The sequence below is a fragment of the Mya arenaria genome, chromosome 14 (assembly GCF_026914265.1).
Source record: "Mya arenaria isolate MELC-2E11 chromosome 14, ASM2691426v1".
NCBI classification, from domain to species: domain Eukaryota; kingdom Metazoa; phylum Mollusca; class Bivalvia; order Myida; family Myidae; genus Mya; species Mya arenaria.
In genome coordinates, this window is record NC_069135.1 from 2359873 (window position 1) to 2379324 (window position 19452).

General features: G+C 42.6%; 1 protein-coding gene across 1 annotated transcript; it reads right to left on the reverse strand.

Moving 5' to 3' along the window:
* Positions 1-460: 460 nt before the first annotated feature.
* LOC128217437 (mucin-like protein) lies at positions 461-17244 on the reverse strand. Its single transcript, XM_052924589.1, has 27 exons — positions 17203-17244; positions 16832-17005; positions 16377-16535; positions 15273-15925; positions 14688-14854; positions 14298-14543; positions 13953-14150; positions 11358-11477; positions 10872-11032; positions 10533-10665; positions 9963-10246; positions 9658-9793; positions 9324-9431; positions 8921-9043; positions 8558-8692; positions 8193-8321; positions 6796-6915; positions 6424-6564; positions 6042-6170; positions 5658-5786; positions 5256-5384; positions 4975-5100; positions 4672-4803; positions 4328-4447; positions 3915-4052; positions 3561-3683; positions 461-729 (listed from the first exon to the last, which is right to left on the reverse strand). Exons 1-27 carry the CDS (start codon positions 17242-17244, stop codon positions 461-463), a joined length of 4524 nt encoding a protein of 1507 aa, XP_052780549.1.
* Between the last annotated feature and the right edge of the window lie 2208 nt (positions 17245-19452).

Here is a 19452-nt window from a genome sequence, read left to right on the forward strand (position 1 = left end):
GGTCACCGAGAGACTCACCTATACATGTCCGCTGGTCGGCGTCAAGTCTGTAACCAGAAGGACAGCTGCACGTGTAACTGCCCACTGTGTTGGTGCACGTGTACTCGCATCCGTGACCGCTGCCCGAGCACTCGTCCACATCTGAAACAACAACACCAACGTGTCGAGTCAGCGTACTTGTCACGGTTATTTAACATATGGAATATCATCAAAGGGTGCAAACTTGCTTGCATTGCGCAGACAATCTTAAACAATAGTTGACATGAGCAATCGCTCTGTACATTACGTTTCGATGGTTCAGTCAGCTTAAGTCATTAATGTTTAATTCAGTTGAGATAAGAAACGCTACCAGCATTATGATGGTCATTGTGATTGTAAGCTAGAAACAGCATACGTGATGAGATGTTGATAATTATACAAGAGTTCGGACTAGGATTGCTGATAAAACGAAGATGTGACGTCACATCCTACCTATACACGACGTTAGGTCGTTCCCTAGGGCGTATCCCCCATCACACGAGCAGGTATAGCTGCCTGGGGTATTCGCGCACGATCCAACGATCTGGTCACACTCGTGCGTCCCGAGCGCGCACTCGTCAACCTCCGTACACGTGACACCGTTACCCTGGTAACCGGAGTTGCATGCACACGTGTAATCTCCTTCCGTATTTGTGCAAGTAGCGAGGGTTGCGTGACACATGTGCGTGCCCGCCGTACACTCGTTTATATCTGTAATCAACAAAGCAGTTTAAATCCGAGTTCTTTACATAATTTATTAACTATTGATTTGCAAATCACTGTTTATTCGCACACTTCCAACGATTCGTTGTAGTTTCAAACGCATTTTTGTTTAAAAATAGTTTGCAAACACACTGGGCCTTTGTTCAATTACATCATTAAAGGGTTACTGATAAATCCGTCCAGCAAATATATGGTCAATGATTTATCAATGAGTAATCATATATTAGGCAGTGAAGAAATCGGACATAATATTAATCAAAGCGTTTCACTCAAAAATCAAGATACAAATGTTGGAACCTATAACGTCCAACGACCAGACGGTCGTATTTCAAAGATGGTAAAGCAAAGAAACAATTTGTGCAAATGGATTCGAAGCTCAACTTTCCTACCAGAATCAACGATGTCCGAAAGCCGACCATACAGTTATAACGTTAACCCTTGTTACCTACGTGAACGGTTGATAACAGGATATCCATACCTGTACATGTACAAACGACTTCCATATCGACCCTAACTGAACATGAACCACCGACGTCCCGATAGCCTGCTCTACCGTCACAACGGTAACCCGGGTACCTTCACGGACGGTTTATAACAGGATATCCTGTATAAGTGCCGACGACGTCTGTATAGCCGCTCATAAAGTTACAAAGGTAACACGTGTCCCTAGGTGGACGGTTTATAACATTGTGGCCCTACCTGTATATGTGCCGCTGACGTCCATATAGCCGCTCATACAGTTACAACTGTACCCCTGTCTCTATGTGGACGGTTTATAACCTTGTGGCCATACCTGTTCATGTGCCGCTGACGTGCGTAACTGCGTATAGCCGCTCATACAGCTACAAAGGTAACTCAAGTCCCTAGGTTGACGGTTTATAACATTGTGGCCCTACCTGTACATGTGCCGCCGCTGACGTGCGTATAGCAGCGCATACAGTTACAACTGATCTCTGGTCCCTAGGTGGACGGTTTATAACCTTGTGGCCCTAAATGTACATGTGTCGATGACGTGCGTATAGCAGCGCATACAGTTACAACTGAACTCTGGTCCCTAGGTGGACGGTTTATAACCTTGTGGCCCTAAATGTACATCTGCCGATGACGTGCATATAGCCGCTCATACAGTTACAACTGGACTCCGGTCCCTAGGTGGACGGTTTATAACCTTGTGCCCCCACCTGTTCATGTGCCGCCGACGTCCGTATAGCCGCTCATACAGCTACAAAGGTACACGGGTCCCTAGGTGGACGGTTTTTAACCTTGTGGCCCTACCTGTACATGTGCCGTCGACGTCCGTATAGCCGCTCATACAGCTACAAAGGTACACGTGTCCCTCGGTGGACAGTTCATAACCTTGTGGCCCTACCTGTACATGTGCCGTCGACGTCCGTATAGCCGCTCATACAGCTACAAAGGTACACGTGTCCCTCGGTGGACAGTTCATAACCTTGTGGCCCTACCTGTACATGTGCCGTCGACGTCCGTATAGCCGCTCATACAGCCACAAAGGTACACGTGTCCCTAGGTGGACGCTTTTTAACCTTGTGGCCCTACCTGTACATGTGCCGCCGACGTCCGTATAGCCGCTCATACAGCTACAAAGGTACACGTGTCGCTAGGTCTGTACATGTGCCGTCGACGTCCGTATAGCCGCTCATACAGCTACAAAGGTACACGTGTCCCTAGGTGGACGGTTCATAACCTTATGGCCCTACCTGTACATGTGCCGTCGACGTCCGTATAGCCGCTCATACAGCTACAAAGGTACATGTGTCCCTCGGTGGACGGTTAATAACCTTGTGGCCCTACCTGTACATGTGCCGCCGACGTCCGTATAGCCGCTCATACAGCTACAAAGGTACACGTGTCCCTAGGTGGACGGTTTTTAACCTTGTGGCCCTACCTGTACATGTGCCGCCGACGTCCGTATAGCCGCTCATACAGCTACAAAGGTACACGTGTCGCTAGGTCTGTACATGTGCCGTCGACGTCCGTATAGCCGCTCATACAGCTACAAAGGTACACGTGTCCCTAGGTGGACGGTTCATAACCTTATGGCCCTACCTGTACATGTGCCGTCGACGTCCGTATAGCCGCTCATACAGCTACAAAGGTACATGTGTCCCTCGGTGGACGGTTAATAACCTTGTGGCCCTACCTGTACATGTGCCGCCGACGTCCGTATAGCCGCTCATACAGCTACAAAGGTACATGTGTCCCTAGGTGGACGGTTTTTAACCTTGTGGCCCTACCTGTACATGTGCCGTCGACGTCCGTATAGCCGCTCATACAGCTACAAAGGTACACGTGTCCCTAGGTGGACGGTTTTTAACCTTGTGGCCCTACCTGTACATGTGCCGTCGACGTCCGTATAGCCGCTCATACAGCTACAAAGGTACACGGGTCCCTAGGTGGACGGTTTATAACCTTATGGCCCTACCTGTACATGTGCCGTCGACGTCCGTATAGCCGCTCATACAGCTACAAAGGTACATGTGTCCCTAGGTGGACGCTTTTTAACCTTGTGGCCCTACCTGTACATGTGCCGCCGACGTCCGTATAGCCGCTCATACAGCTACAAAGGTACACGTGTCCCAAGATGGACGGTTTTTAACCTTGTGGCCCTACCTGTACATGTGCCGTCGACGTCCGTATAGCCGCTCATACAGTTACAAAGGTACACGTGTCCCTAGGTGGACGGTTTATAACTTTGCGACTCTACCTGTACATGTGCCGCCGACGTCCATATAGCCGCGCATACAGTTACAACTGTACCCCGGTCCCTAGGTGGACGTTTTTTAACCTTGTGGCCCTACCTGTACATGTGCCGTCGACGTTCGTATAGCCGGTCATACAGTCACAACGGTACCCCGGGTCTCCAACAAGGTCCTCACACACACTGGTCGCCGAACACGGGTTGGTGAGACACTCATCTTTATCTTCAAGGTGGAGGATAGGCAAAGGTAAAGAGTTTGCTCAACTAGACACAATTTAACACATTTTTTATTATTTGACGACTATTTTTATAAATGTTGGAAGAATAAAATGAGTTTTAATTCACAAGTATTGACCGGCTACCTTCGTCATAAAGATATAACCGAACATTCAGCAAGTGTCGAAAAACAAAAGTATATTTATTCCCATGGCTAAACAGTTCTGCTGCTACTTACTGACGCATCTGTCGGGCTCGAGTTGTGTATAGAACGCGTCCTTGCAGACGCATGTGTACCCGCCCTCTGTGTTCTGACAGACCACGTTGTTTATATCCAGGCATAACGTGGAACCTGCCGCGTCACACTCGTTAATATCTGCGGGGATATATACATATATTATGCATCTTATACATGACACCGCTTTTCGAGAAATATAATGCATGCATGTGATACATTTCTGTATCAAACTGTTATAATCTTTTTAGAACGGCTGAAAAATATTATACGGACGTCTTCAGCAAATCAAAATGTAATGTAGAAACGCCTTTGAAGACATAGTTTGTGTTAAAATAAAAAAAAACGCCGACCATTTTTCGTAAACACTTGTTTACACAGTTGTTTTTAAAAATGTTCCAGCATTGCGGACGCACCTGAGCACGTGGATCCGTCCTGGTTGAGCTGGTAGCCATTTTGACACGTGCACGTATCTACATCATTAATCCGATTACACGTGTACTCGCACGTGTTGTCCGAGGAACACTGGTTGATGGCTAAAAAGAGCGAACACAAATTCGTCGTAATATGTTTTCAGTGAAGAAAGTTCTATTTTGTTTGAAAACAAATGGGAGTCAGATGTATTAACCTCATCTGACCATATCTCCGTATAGTTGTATAGAAGGTAAGTTAATAACTAGTTAACATAATGCGTCTATCAATGCTTTACCCAACCGGGGGGGGGGGGTATAGTTTTGCTAAAATTCCTAACTACACTTACACTGGCACGTGACACCGTCGGCCTTGAGTACGAAGTCAGTGGGGCATGTGCACGTGTAACTACCCCCGGTGTTGCTGCAGTAGCTGTTGTTGTAGCAGTTGTTGGTACTGGAGGATAAACACTCGTCAATATCTGAAGGAGTAACAGTTTAAGCTTAACCAAAGCTGGTGGAGCGTTGCATGGTTTTCAAGATAAAACGTTAAGCTGTTCTATGGCATGTTGTCAATGTCAATGTTACATAAGTTTTTTTGAGAAAAGTTATTTCATGCCTTTTCTAAATGTCAATAAGAGAAAGCTGCATACCGTTACAAGCAAGTCCGTCGGCGTTGAGCGTGTAGCCCTGGCCGCAGAAACACGAGTGGCCGCCGATTGTGTTGGAGCAGCCCTGCGCACATCCACCCCGATCTGCCTCGTTACATTCGTTCAGATCTGTGAATATCATGGATGCAGAAAAATACTAGTTTTAGTTCAAATGCAGATGGAAAAACACATGTACGAATGTAAGAGAGTACATCTGAACAAGTCTAGTTGAAGAAGTAAATGCACCGAACGTACGTTTTATCAGTTTAAATGGTGTCACCTACCGACGCACGTGTAACCGTCTCCGGTGTAACCACTCGTACACGAGCACGAGTAACTCCCGGCCGTATTGGTGCACGTGCCATGGCTGGAGTCACAGTCGTTTGTAGAAACCGTAGCACACTCGTCATTATCTACAATTAGCACAAAACGAAAATGTGTAGAAATGTGAAATGTTATTACCGTCAATTTTATTTCGTCACACATTCCACACTTTTTTATACAATCCTGAAAACTTATGTATTAAGCAGTGGAACTGTGTATTGTGTTCGACCATAAAAGAAAGTACCGATGGAGTTGGGTTTGTTTTAAATTACGTTTTTTAGGGTGTCAGGCGGACACAACCACCATAGCTTCTGTTCGGGTACGTATTCGGAACAGACGTATTCAGGTACGAAATCTTATACCTTCACAGCCGAGGCCATTCGACTTGAGCACATATCCTTCGGCGCATCTACAGGCGTAACTTCCGGCGTTGTTGACACACGTGGCGGAGGCCTCGCACAGGTCCACATCAGTGCCGCATTCATCAATGTCTGGAAACAAGGCAAGACGGTTGATTCAATACATTCAATACACTTGTCAACTTATTCTTGTTGACTTTGAATTGATTTTATGGCATTTTGAATAAATGCCCATTATCAATAAACGCAGTATGTTTCTTGTATTTTTTGCTCCATACAATACAAGTTCAACCGGCTTGCGGTCGCCTCTATAACCCTAAAAGTGTACAATATATAAATACCACTTCGTGCACAGACCCAGGATCATTATATGAGAGCATACCATACCTATGCAAACTTTGTCGGAGCCTGCCTGGAAGGCGTAGCCTTGGTTACACGAGCAAGTGTATCCACCCACTGTGTTCGTGCAGGAGGCCTGGGAGCACGCGTCTGTGCCAGTCGCACACTCGTTCACATCTGTGAGCAGGAGCAGATAATGATACATACTTTTTTTTTACAATGAAACTCGTAACTTATTACAATTATTAATATCCTTTTAGTTCATGAGCGTTTGATTTCGTTTTTTGCTGTTTCATTTGTTACTTGTTATTAATATGTAGATGGCGTTCGTCCATTCTGATCTTCACGTTAACATGTTTCATTTTACCTTTATAAATAATAAACACCAATAAGCTTTATTTTGGTATAAAACATGCGTAGAGCTACTCACCTGTACAGTTCTTGTCGGCGTCCAGGGCGTAGCCGGGGTCACATATACAGACGACCTCCCCGCCGTCTACCGCGCACGTGGCTATGGACGTATTCCCGCCGTTACACGTGGCCAGCTGAGTGCTGTCACACACAGTCGATGCTGGAAACGAAAACAATTTATATGGCGTGTTTGTAAGTAATTTGCTTTGGTAAAAAAGCTCCAACGAACCATTGTAGTCTTTAACAATACGATATAGAAAAAAATATTGAGATAGTTAAAATCCTCAAAAATCACAAGTATGTACTATGTAGCAGGTTAACATGATAAAGCTAGCTTTAAAATTTCTATTGCTAAACTATAAACAAATACGTGCAGGGCTCCCAAACTTACGGTCACATGTCCTGCCGTCTGCGTTGAGCACGAAGCCCGAGTTACACGAGCAGGTGAACGTGTTCACTCCATCTACACACACCTGGTCACAGTCGCTGGACAGCTTACAATCGTCTATGTCTGCAAGAGGGTGAAGAGGTTCACATGTAAGTTTTGTTTATGAATTAACAGATACTAGTATGTGTATTGTTGTTTGTCGATCGGTGAAAAAAATCATCCTTTTATCAGTCGTCTTTGTATGCATTAGTGATTGGCAACTGTTTCCTGTTAAATGATCTTGAATGACGTGTACACGTCCTTTATACTTGTTTTATTGTAGTTCAAAGATTGATCGTAGGAGGATATGATTGGTATGTCTGTTTATGTCTTAATGTTTACCCTGATTGTTCAACTGCTTCGTTCATATTATTCCTATACAAGCTTTGTCCCAGGGCACGTTGTGAAGCACAACTAGATCAATTTGTCAATAACCTAGGAATCATAAATTATATTGCTTATTTATATATAGTTTTATTGCTATTTATGCGGGTAATGTTAGGATTAAATAATGTATTTCTTCTCGGGAACACGTAAACGTAAAAACATCCAGTCAGTTTCCTGTTACAAATCGGTGTTTAGTCCCACATTTATACCCAGCATACAAAGTGTGTGTATATACCACGTGATAAATTGCGTAATATATGCTACGTCGGAAGGCAATATTTTGCTTAAAATGAAGCCTTATATCAGAGAAACCTTTTCTTTTACTACATTTTAGATAAAACAAAGGGCAGTCTATGCCGCTTAACAAGCCCCGCCTTCGTTTTATTACCGGAGTTTGATAAGTGATTAGTTTCATCAAACACTTCGACAAACTTGTTTTCAAAAAAATGTTTTGACAGTGTTCCGTCAGACGCCCGTGTTGTACAAAGGTTTGTCGATGTGTTTAAAGAAACGAAACTCTCATTCAAACTCTGGTAAAAGACCGAAGGCGTGGCTCCGTAAGCGGCGTAGACTGCGTTTTATTTAAAATGGTGAAGAAATAGTGAAGTTATCTTTGTTTAAAGTCTTCATTCGACGCTAAATATTGCCTTCCGATGTAGCATTTGTGACGCAATTTATCACGTGGTGTACACACACTGATACATTAGCCACTCGATCTCGAAAAGAGATGTACGGCGCTGACATCCGCAACACTTTATTAGTTGCGGCCAGACTTTTCAGAGTCGTGGCCAGAAGTTACTGTGTTGTCGCCAAACGTTACTAAGTTGTGACCAAAAGTTACTAAGTTGTGGCAACACATTACTAAGTTGTGGTCACGCGTTACAAAGTTGTAGCCTGAAGTTACCTCACAACAACAATAATAGCTCCAAGAAATAATGTTGAAAGCCTGTCCCATCCAAATATTCCACACTTACTGTCGCAAGAGCTGGTGACGGAGTTGAACTGGTAGCCGGAAATGCACGGGCATGTGTACGACCCCACCGTGTTCGCACATGCGCTGTTATCTTGGCACGTGGCAGTTGCAGCTGTGCACTCGTCAATGTCTGAAAAAGAAAATACCCCAAAATGATTCCATTACTAAATTCACACCGTTTTCCTTGATAACTTTGCATAAGCTTATCTCCGAACAAAAGCTCAGTAACTGTTACTTGTCTTTTACTAGCAAACTGGGAATCGAGTTTCTTAACAATAACAAAGTAAATGGTGACGGATTGTTGTCTTCTACAATGATAATACCAAAAGGTTTTAATTTAAAAAAGCAACAACTCTGCCCACGCACCCTGACAGTCCCCTGATTTTCCAGACCCGATGTCCGTGTATCCGTTCGGGCATGTGCACGTGAAACTTCCGGCTGTGTTGGTGCAGGTAGCGACTGCGTCACAGTCGTCCGTCCCGCGAACACACTCGCCAATGTCTGTAAAACGATTGGAATTATGTTACTAAGGAAACAAATATTTGGGTGTTTCATAGTTATTTGTGCCAATATAAATTACGAAAACTCATTCATTGATCTGTTTAGACATTTTTACACTGGATATACTTCATCAAATTGTACACGCAGCATGATAATTCACAGAGTAGTAATGCCAAACTGATATATATGTATATATTTAATATACTAGTACACGCTTTTTATGGTTACCTGCGCAGGTGAAAAGGTCAGGCTGTAGGTTGTATCCGGGATGACATGAGCACGTGTGACCGCCCACCTCGTTCGTACACAACTGGCCACACACGGCCGGCTCCTGCAGGCATTCATCTACGTCTACAATACAGGAGCAGGGTGCGGTCAATGGATTTGTAAACATGCCAAATGACTTTATATCAATTACAAGTATAAAATTGTGTGAAATATATTTTCGCTCTCCGACTCGGTTAATAGTACTACTGATTTCATGAAAAATGTTCTCTGGTAGATCAATGGTTTAGCCCGATATGACTAGTAATTAGGTATAACTGTCAGAAATGATGTACTTATATACTTCTACCACACTCCGCCGCCCCAACCCTTATCCAGCGTTTACATCCAAACCCCGTCCACCTACCCTGGCAGTCCTGACCGTCCCCCTGCAGCCCGAGGGGACAGGCGTCACACTGGAACCCAGCAGGTTTGCTCTGTATTTGACTCGCCGGAACGTCTGAACACGCCACACCTGTGCAGGGATAGGAGCATAGTTCTCATGAAAGCTTAGTGTAAGCCTACAGCACGACAAAATAAAACCGTTTTCGTAGTAAATACCCTTTAATACTGTAACAAACATTTGGTCAACAAGGTAACTTTAAAAAGTAAAAACTGGCTTGGTCATTTGGTGAAATTTCAAAAATGCAATAATGGGCGTTACGAGACGCTCCAAACTTGGCATAAATCAGAAGTGTTACCTGTGTAACAAGGGTTGTCGGCGCAACCGTCCTTATCGACTTCACAGAAGTCTCCCTCCCAGGCCGCTGTGCACGTGCACGGGACCACAGTGAACGCTTCCGTGACAGAGACAGCAAACTCGCACGTGCCGGAGTTCTAAAACAGTCAAGCCACGTTTTAAGACATGTTTCAGGTAAAAGGTTATACTGTATTTATGGCTGGGGGAAGTGAGGGGTGGGTGGATTGCAAATACCTTTTTTTGACGTAAACTATTTTGTACTTTTTTATAATGGCTCTACACAGACGTTAAACAACGGTCATATACCTGGCAGGCGCAATATTTGATTATTGGTTTCCAAATTGTAGAAGACTGTCCGTCGGTGGCTTCAACCATTACGTCGAACGGGTATGTATCGGGGACAGACGCTAGCGTCGCCTCACCGGAAGAGGCATCCACAGACAGGCCGTTGACGCTGCCGGACATAACGGTGAACGTGATGGTGTCGCCGTTTGCGTCAGTAGCGTTTAATGTTATCAATGTCAATGAAGTCTCCCCCTCCGTCAGTTGCAGGGCGGCGTCGCCGTTACTTATCACGGGCGGGAAGTTGGCTATAAAGAATAAAAATAGTCAGTTTTAAAATTATTCTTCAGTCGATAGAACATTAAAACACGGTTGTAAATAAAAACAACAACAGGTTTTTGCTGTAATAGAAAGAGTTAAACAAAGTTAAAAAATGTATTTAAAGCAACGAGCTTAAAACATTAATCTGTTATCAAGTTGTTGTTGTTGATGTTTTAAACGGGAACGCGACTTGAAATATAATGTCCAAAGCAGTTCAATGCAATTAGCCAATGGTTACGTGAATATCAATTATTTGGATCGAGAGACGCTCACCCAACTGAACCTGTTCGGCGGCCACTAGCTCGATTGCGTTAGCGGTGTTCTGTGCAAGCGTCTCGTCTTTGAGCACTGCAAAGTCGAAATAACACTCGCTGTTTTCTGCTGGGTTCGGGTCCGTGCCTCCAGCCTAGAAATGGAGAAGACATCGAGTGAGATAAAAATAAGTCAATATTCCAGGGCAAAAGTAGGACTAATGTCCTTTGGTTGGCACCCCTTAACAATAAACCACTACACCAATCCATATCTGAAACCGTACACATGGCACCTGCTTCAGGGCAAAAACACCTGCTCAATTAGACATATTCAGACTGGAGAGTTCAAAATAAAACTGACCTGATAGCAGATGTCCTGGGCGGTCTGGCGCTCGGTGGTGTTAGGGAACATCACTGTCAGGTCGGGGTTGAAGAAGACGGGTGTGAAGGTCAGGTCATTGATGCTCGAGTAGCTCTCTCCCGCCTTGTACAGGAACAGCGAGTCAGCCTCTTCCACTCGCCCTGAGTTAGAGGGGAGACGTTGGTTTTATGCAATTGATACGGGATGTCTAGATGTGACTACCTTATGTGAGCTTTCCCAGATACGTTAACATTTTGTAGGATATCAGACCCGAAATGAAAACTTATACATGTACTAGTATTATGATTGGATCTGCGTGAATAAAACTAAAATAATACAGTTCTTTAAAATCATTATGAAAAATATATACGCATACATAATGTTAACTTCACGATATATTTAAACTTTGTTACATCCCTACAGATGTGTTTTAAGCTTGGGCTGACCATCTTGCCATCCTTACAGCTGGACACGTTGATAACTCACACATTGTGCCGTATTGGTTATAGATCTGCTCCTCTGTGAAGCCCGCCGGGTCCCCGAGGTCCGTGCCGTCCGGAAGTTGAAACTCGTTCGTATCGTTACCATCAAAGTTGCCCACTAACCCTGAAATATGTATAGAGAAAGAAATTAGTATACCAACTAAACACGGCTTATTGAAAACCATTTGCTTTTCTTATTTGTTGAATATTAAACTGAGAACCAAAATCCACTCCTGACAGTGGTTAGTGTAACCGTCCTAGACGATCTAGATAGTGGTTTGTGTTGGAATATCTAGATACTGCTAAGTGTGACCGTCCTGGAAGATGAAGATGGTTGTAAGTGGGACCGTGTTGGAAGATCAAGATATTGGTTAGTGACACCATTCTGGAAAATCTAGATAGTGGTTAGTGTAATCTTCCTGGAAAATCTAGAAAGTGGTTATTGTGACCGTCTTTTGAAGATCTAGATAGTGGTTAGTGAGACCGTCCTTGAATATCTAGATAGTAAACATTGTATACTTCATGTATATTATAGAAAGTGGTCAGTTTATCCGCCATGTGCGATCTAGATAGTGATAAGTATAACTGCCCTTGTCGATCTGGATAATGGTCAGTTAAACTTTCCCATCCATCTAGATAGTGGTAAGTGTAACCGTTCTTGAGGATGTAGATAATGGTCAGTTTACCCGTCCTGGAGGATCTAGATATTGTCGGTTTACCCGTCCTGGATGATCTAGATATGGCAAGTTTACCCGTCCTTGAGGGTCTAGATAATTGTCAGTTTAACCGCCCTGGATGATATAGATAATTGTCAGTTTAACCCGTCCTTGAGGATCTAGATAATGGTCAGTTTAACCGCCCTGTGCGATCTGGATACAAATCATCAACAGCAATCTCAGGATATGAAAGATCCATCCAAAAATCTAGTAGATTTGCTACAATATTAAGTCACTTGGAATGCCATCGTCGGCTGACGTGGACCTCATTCCGCGAACATTACTTTGACAAGTACATTATGGAGCTAGGTGATTATGGTGTAAAACACGCATTTTAAAAAACAACAGCAATTAATTTGACGTCAGAAAAAAAATGATCATGTTCCTAAAACCATCGGGTAATATAAAAAAAACAGCTTCAGCAATTAAAAGAAAATAACTAGAACATAGCTCCATTATGTTCGGGCGCACGCAGTGTTGTATCCATTTTAACCGGAACCAAACGTTATCATGTTTAATTATTTACTCGTTAACATTGATACGGGTGTATATACACATTATAATTATCTTGCTGGTCATTCGCGCGCTTCAAACACGGAAAAGATAGCCCAAAATCGATAATTAATTAAAAGGTGCGTATGGCAAATCAATTTTTACCAGCACGCTCATGAACGCTCAAAAGCCACCAACTTCATGAACATCGTCAATAATCAGTTTAAATTATTTTCACATTTTCATAATAGGAAACAGATACAAAAATTAAAATATACATGGCATGTATAACTTCAGTGACGTGGAACGGTACATGAAGGTCATAATCTTCACTTTCACAAAAACTCAAATATAATGTGATTGTAGTTAATGGTGGTAATCTAAAGTGAAACCCGTTAAGTTTGTTTCATTATGAACAATAATACTGGTACGGGCGACAAAGTCTCTTTTGGTGCACCCTGAGATCGAGGCCATGGTAACGATTCAAAGGTCATGAAAAAGTGTTTTGGTGTGTGAACTCTGAGATCGAGGCCAAGGTAACAATTCAAAGATCATGAGAAAGTGTTTCTGGGGGTAAACTCTGTGAATGAGTCAAAGGTAACAATCCAAAAGATACGAGAAAGTGTTTCTGGGGGTGAACCCTGGGGTCGAGGCCAAGGTAATTCAAAAGACACGAGAAAGTGTTTCTGGGGGTGAACCCTGGGGTCGAGGCCAAGGTAATTCAAAAGACACGAGAAAGTGTTTCTGGGGGTGCACCCTGGGGTCGAGGCCAAGGTAATTCAAAAGACACGAGAAAGTGTTTCTGGGGGTGCACCCTTGGGTCGAGGCCAAGGTAACAATCCAAAAGACACGAGAAAGTGTTTCTGGGGGTGCACCCTGGGGTCGAAGCCAAGGTAACAATCCAAAAGACACAAGAAAGTGTTTCTGGGGGGTGCACCTTGGAGTCGAAGCCAAGGTAACAATCCAAAAGACACGAGGAAGTGTTTCTAGGGGTGCACCCCGGGGTCGACGCCAAGGTCGCATTTCAAAATGCGGGACAGTGTGTTTGTAGCGCACCCTTGGTTCACGGGCAATTGTGTCATATCAAAGGGCATGACATAGCGACTCTAGTGGTGCACTTTGGAATCGAAGGCAAGTTGGTATGTCAAGAGATACGTCAAAGTATAGCTGGTCCTGCACCCTTGGATGGAAGCTAAGGTGTTATTCCAAAGGCACAATAAAGTGCTTCTCGATGTGCCCCTGGGGATCGAAGTCAATGTATCCATTCAAAGGAACGATCAAGTACCTCTGGTATACTACGTGGATCGAAGCTAATATTGTCGTAGGTAGGATTATAACAAACAAAGCTAGTCACTCTAAATTAAATCAAACTGACTTACGTCACAACTTACCCTTAATTTCTCCCGCCCAGTCCGAGGTCAATGCGAGAGAAAGGCTCAGCAGTCCTGACGTTGGTTTGACGTTGACGGCGACGCCGGCGAAGAAGATCATTCGATAAGTGTCGGCGTTTTTCTCAACAAGAATGTTGTTGCCTTGGGACGAGCCAGTAGACAGGTCCGTGGTGTCGAGTACGTCATTTAGGTAAACCTCTGCAATACGGTGACTGGTTGCATATATTTAATGGTATTGGTATATTTAACAAAATATGCATCACTCGTTTGCTAAATTATGAAAAATCACAACGGTATGGTTCACATGTTACATCAGTGATTTATGAAAATATCATTCAACTGTACCTATGTCGTCGCCGGCACCATTTATACGAAATTCCACTTTATCACTCGCGGGCGATGTCTGTTGTCCAACCACGGACGTGGTCACGGTGGCGTTCGAGAGCGCGCCATCAACAGTCGCCGGCTGGAAGCGGCCCTGCAGCTCGAAGGAGCCGGTGTCGCTCCGGATCATCACAAACTCTCCGTGCCCGTTAAATGTGTACATGAAGCCGTCAAGCGTTGTGATGTGGGGGTCTCCTTCGCCACCCCCTGTAAACAGAATATATTGGTGTTTAAACCAGGTCGTGCATAAGTCTATTTTTATAAAATATTATGCAACATTTGACTCATTTCTAGTCCTTATATCATCAGCATAAGTACTCTTAAATGAGGAAAAATAGAATAAGCCACTACCTGCCCCTCCAGCCTCGAAACGTTTGGACGTGCAGACGGGTCGCAGCGCCAGATAGCTTCCACAGATGTCCTCGGTTGTCAACGATGCACCATTCACACAACACATCGTATAGGCGGTCTGTTCAGCAACGAAGTCACCGTTCGACGATCCCAGCCCCCGGAACAAACTGAAGAATATGAATCGAAATTGGGTTTAACATGTGGGGTTGTTAACACGCCATTTTGCGATTCAGTTGTAAAAAATGAAGAAAAAAGGGTCAACATTTAAAACGTAAACCCTCGTATCTCTGTTATTTTGTATAAACAGTTTTTAACTCAAATTAATGGCACTGAATAATTAAATAATATGTCAAATGAAGAAATGAAGGATGTGTTTTAAATAGTTTGCATAAAACAAACTTTATGGATAATCCCTGATTACTGATATTCTACCAAATATGATAATAGTACAGTTTCACAGTATGATAACCAATCATATTATTTACATTGTCGAGTAAGGTTAACTTTAGACGCTATTGTGAGGCTGGCTTCATTATAAAATTCAGTGAACAAGTGATACAAGATAAGTTTAAAAATTCTTTAGACCTGTATGTGTTCGATCCGTCCACCAGATCGTCTGTGACCTGTAAAACTCCGGCCGCCGAGTAGCAGCAGCGCATCCCCTGGTTGCCATCGGTAGCAGACGGTATGAAGTAGCAAGTATATCCATTCACTGTCTGACTGTCGAAACGAGACGGGGCAATCATCTGTGAGAAGGACGCCGGGCAATACTTGGCAAGTGTGACGTCATCAATGGACGACGCGCTGCCCAACCACGCCTTGCATTCCAGGACAGGGTGGGTCGTCACGTGAGCGAGAGTGAAAAAGTGGATACCCCGCGCTGCATATGACGGCAATGTAACTTCCCCAGTACCATCAGAGTATGTTATAGCACCGGACGTCTTCCGCTTTTGTAATGAAACACTGGGGTCGGTGGAGAATCCATCGTACACCTGATACATCGTGTCTATTCTCTCTATCTTTGGCTTGTCGCCAATCTGGGCGTATGGAAGCTGAGAGTAGTCGTATGTGTACTTGTTGTCGGTGGCGCAATATAGGCCGACCCTGGCGACATAGAAGTTGTTGGCCCCCGGGACATTGGACATGGGTACTTGCCAGCGCATGCCGCCTTGCTCATAAATAATGCCGTAGTAAGTGGTCAAGTAATCTGTGGCCAGTACCGCCTGGAACGTCGCCGGCTGAAAACGTAAACGTGAGATAATAATGGATGAACATATTTATTGATAAAAAACTGTCTTTGACATTAAGGTTGCTGGGGTTTTCTAGCAGCAGGTTTAAAAACTTGGTTCTTTTACCAAATTGTAAACGACACATGTTCTAATTTACTTTTTTAATTAGATTAATAACTATAACTTATGTTTAAATGTTGCTTATGCTGCTGTAATAGGTGGAGCCTTTTGAGTTTACTCTGGCTGCCTGTGCCCATTGGCTGCATTATGACCTGACCTATACCGCAAGTCGCTATGTGGAGTTAAACAATACCTTTGTGTTTAAGCAATACATATATACTGCTGGATAGTAAAAAGAACGAGGGGGTGGAGACTGCCAGGCTCTGCCCACGTCGACTTCAGAAACAACGGGTAGGTGTTGCCGTAACATAATACTGGCATAACATGAAGGATGCCTTACCTGAGAGGAGTATTTCATCTTTCTCCACGTGACAACGACAGCGAACTCTGGTGAGAAATCCGACTCAGTGTACTGCTCGAACCTAGTACTGATGTCGTCAAGCTCCGTCTGGTCAGCCGGCGTTGAGGAGCGCAGAACCCGCACGTAGATACCCGAGTCCTGGCGGTTAAGAAAACAGGGGGGGGGGGGTCTAATTTTCTTTATTAAAATGAAGCGGAAAGTTTTATGTTTCGTTTCGTCTATGAAATCGACACAGTTGCTAACTTCATAAAATTATGTTGGATTCATTGTGCCGATTATACAGAACTTTGATAGTTGTCGTTGTTAAGTTTCAAATCGTTACTGTTTAAGCCTACTTAAGACTTTAAAACAAAACACCGAAAAACGGCTTTAAAAATAAGTGACAAAATATTTAAGCATTAAACATGTACAATATGACCTGTAATATCACTTACAGGATCGGTTGAGTATTTCATGTTTGCCCAGTATGGCGAGAGGATACAAACGTCTTCAGCGCTGAGTAGTACGTCTGTGCCGGAAGCGGGAACGTTTGTCAGCTGCCGGCGGCTTCCGGTCGACACCGTCTCCGATTTTATGGATGTCAGCACCAGCGACCCGGACTTCGTCGCCTGGTTGAAACATAGCGGTAAGACAATTAGAACGTTCAGATTAGAATGTTGGAAGTCAATTAAAATTCATTCAAATATGGGAAGACATTTTAAAGACATAAGCAGAATCTTATCGAATTTTATTTACATATTAAGGGTATAAAGTTAATAACATTCGCAGTATAATGTCGAGACGATATCGAGTCAACTTGGCTTACAGGGATGGATGACCCAGTCCTCATCACAATGAGTTCTACCATTGATTCATACGTTTCATGTTTACCCACAGAGACTTGGAAGTATGATGCAGATCCCAACAGCTGCCCTTGGCTTACTTTAAATAGTTGCCTGTGGCCTCAGTTGGGTAAAATTAGTCTTGAATTTGAATAGTTGTATTGTGCCCCATGACGTGATAAGCAGCCCATAAAATGTTGTATTTTTTATTTCCATGGTCAAGACTGATTTTACCCAACTGAAGCCACAGGTAACTATTTAAAGTAGGGATGCAAACGAATGGCAACATTGATATTTGAATATTCGGTAATTCTTTCTATCGAATATTCGATAACCAAAATGAATACAAGTATTTAAGAAATGTAGTAAACTACTGTTATTATTCGCTACAGTAATAGCTGGAGCCATTGTAATAACCGGTACACGCGACGGAACTTGATTTTCCCCAAAATTAGACTCTGAAATTCTCCATTTACAGAAAATAAATCCAACAAAAAGCAATTGATTTTGAACGAACAAAAACCCAAAATAATTTAAATTCCACAGCATTCGTATTTGTAAACAAGGCCATGATTGTAAATTCCCGGTTGAACACTACAGGACACGCAGCCTCGTTTTGGGATTGATATCTACTAAATATAAGTAAGGAAACACCAAACCTTCTCGGGAATTCGTTAAATAATAAAACGAAAACACCCCTGAATATTTTACTCATCTATTGTACAACAATGTCCTAAAACGCTTTCCCATACGGTTACATTTCATAGCACGGACGTTATATTGAAGCATGGGAAATGTTTAGATATTCCTATTATCTGAACCTGATTTGTTTCTTGGAACTATAAATACATTCACCATGAACCAAATGAGAACCTTGAACAACTGGTAAATTTGCTCGCTTTTTTCTAGGGATGAAAGCGAATATCCGAGTATCCGGATATCACGCAAGCATTCGGATACCAAAATGGGTATTCGAATATTCGTTAAGAATTAAAATTTCATTGAAATAGCTTAGCAGAGACATAGCAATTGTTATAAAACTTTTCAGATGAAATATTTCAGGTGATCGACAGTGTCTGTCGCGAAGCAGGTATGTGTCACAAATCGTCTGCTAATTGGGTGTTTGCACAAGGCATGATATTGTGTCCTTGTGCAACACCCTGTGAAGTTCTATGACCTTGTTTACAATGACAAGTGTTGTTTTATGATCTCAGTTGTGCTTAATTGACACTTATTTGCACTAGTCGATATTAAACGGATTGATCATTAATCCGTAGGAATTGATCGTCCAATCACAAGATAAGGGTCGTGCAATCAAAGCTATTAATGACCAATCGTGTTTTTTGTTTAATATGCATGAAGAAATTATTGCTATCTGAACAATAAATACAGAAACAAATGTGTTTATCTTTTCACTTTTCAATCAAATTTCCATCATTTTGCATCTTGTAATTGTGTTTTGAATTATTAATCGTTATTCCTGTATCACGACTATCAACTATATAAATGATTTATTTCCTATTTAGTATTTATTCACGTTTTATTTTGTGTAGTGTATTTTATTTTTCATACGATATGTAAACATGTTTAGTTTATTGATAAATAAAAAAGTACACGCATGTTAATAATGAAAAATCAGACCGTCTGTTTGTCTTCTTCTCTTTTCCGCAATTATTTCCTTCATTAAAAAACACCGCAGAAATTGTAGGTATTGCATTAAATCAACCAATGTAATGAAATAAAATTACAATCGACTATCAAATAATCAAAGCGTCATTTAACACGAAACCTGCTGATAAATAACAAATCGAAAGCACGTGGCAGTAACCAAGCAACTACCTCGGCCGAAGTGACTATCAAATTCGCGAGGTGTTTATGTGGTATTCATCATGAGTTTTATGACGTAAAATGAGTTGTTTAGCTTTGATTATAACATTATAAATTATTAAGACTGAGAAAGAATGAATGAAAGAGTGAAATTGCCATATAACGAATTATAAATTAAGTGGACAATTATGTCAAATAACAGAAGGTGGGTGACATATAATAGGAAATTTACTTATTATGAAAACAATTTGAAAACGAGTATCCGGATAGTATTCGAATACTTGATACGAATATCCGGATACCGAATTGGTATCCGGTTTCCATCCCTACTTTTTTCTAAATAAGTGCTAATATAAATAAACTATTGTACTTTTCTTCTTTACTCCTTTCAAATGTATTGTTCGATT

Excerpts from the sequence above, each read along its gene's own strand:
- LOC128217437 (XM_052924589.1), bottom strand. The coding sequence starts at position 17,244 with ATGGTAGAACTCATTGTGATGAGGACTGGGTCATCCATCCCT. Across the intron at positions 14,855-15,272 it reads GACGGATCGAACACATACAG|TTTGTTCCGGGGGCTGGGAT; the intron begins GTCTAAAGAATT and ends CATATTCTTCAG. Across the intron at positions 6,565-6,795 it reads AGACGGCAGGACATGTGACC|CATCGACTGTGTGTGACAGC; the intron begins GTAAGTTTGGGA and ends TTTCGTTTCCAG.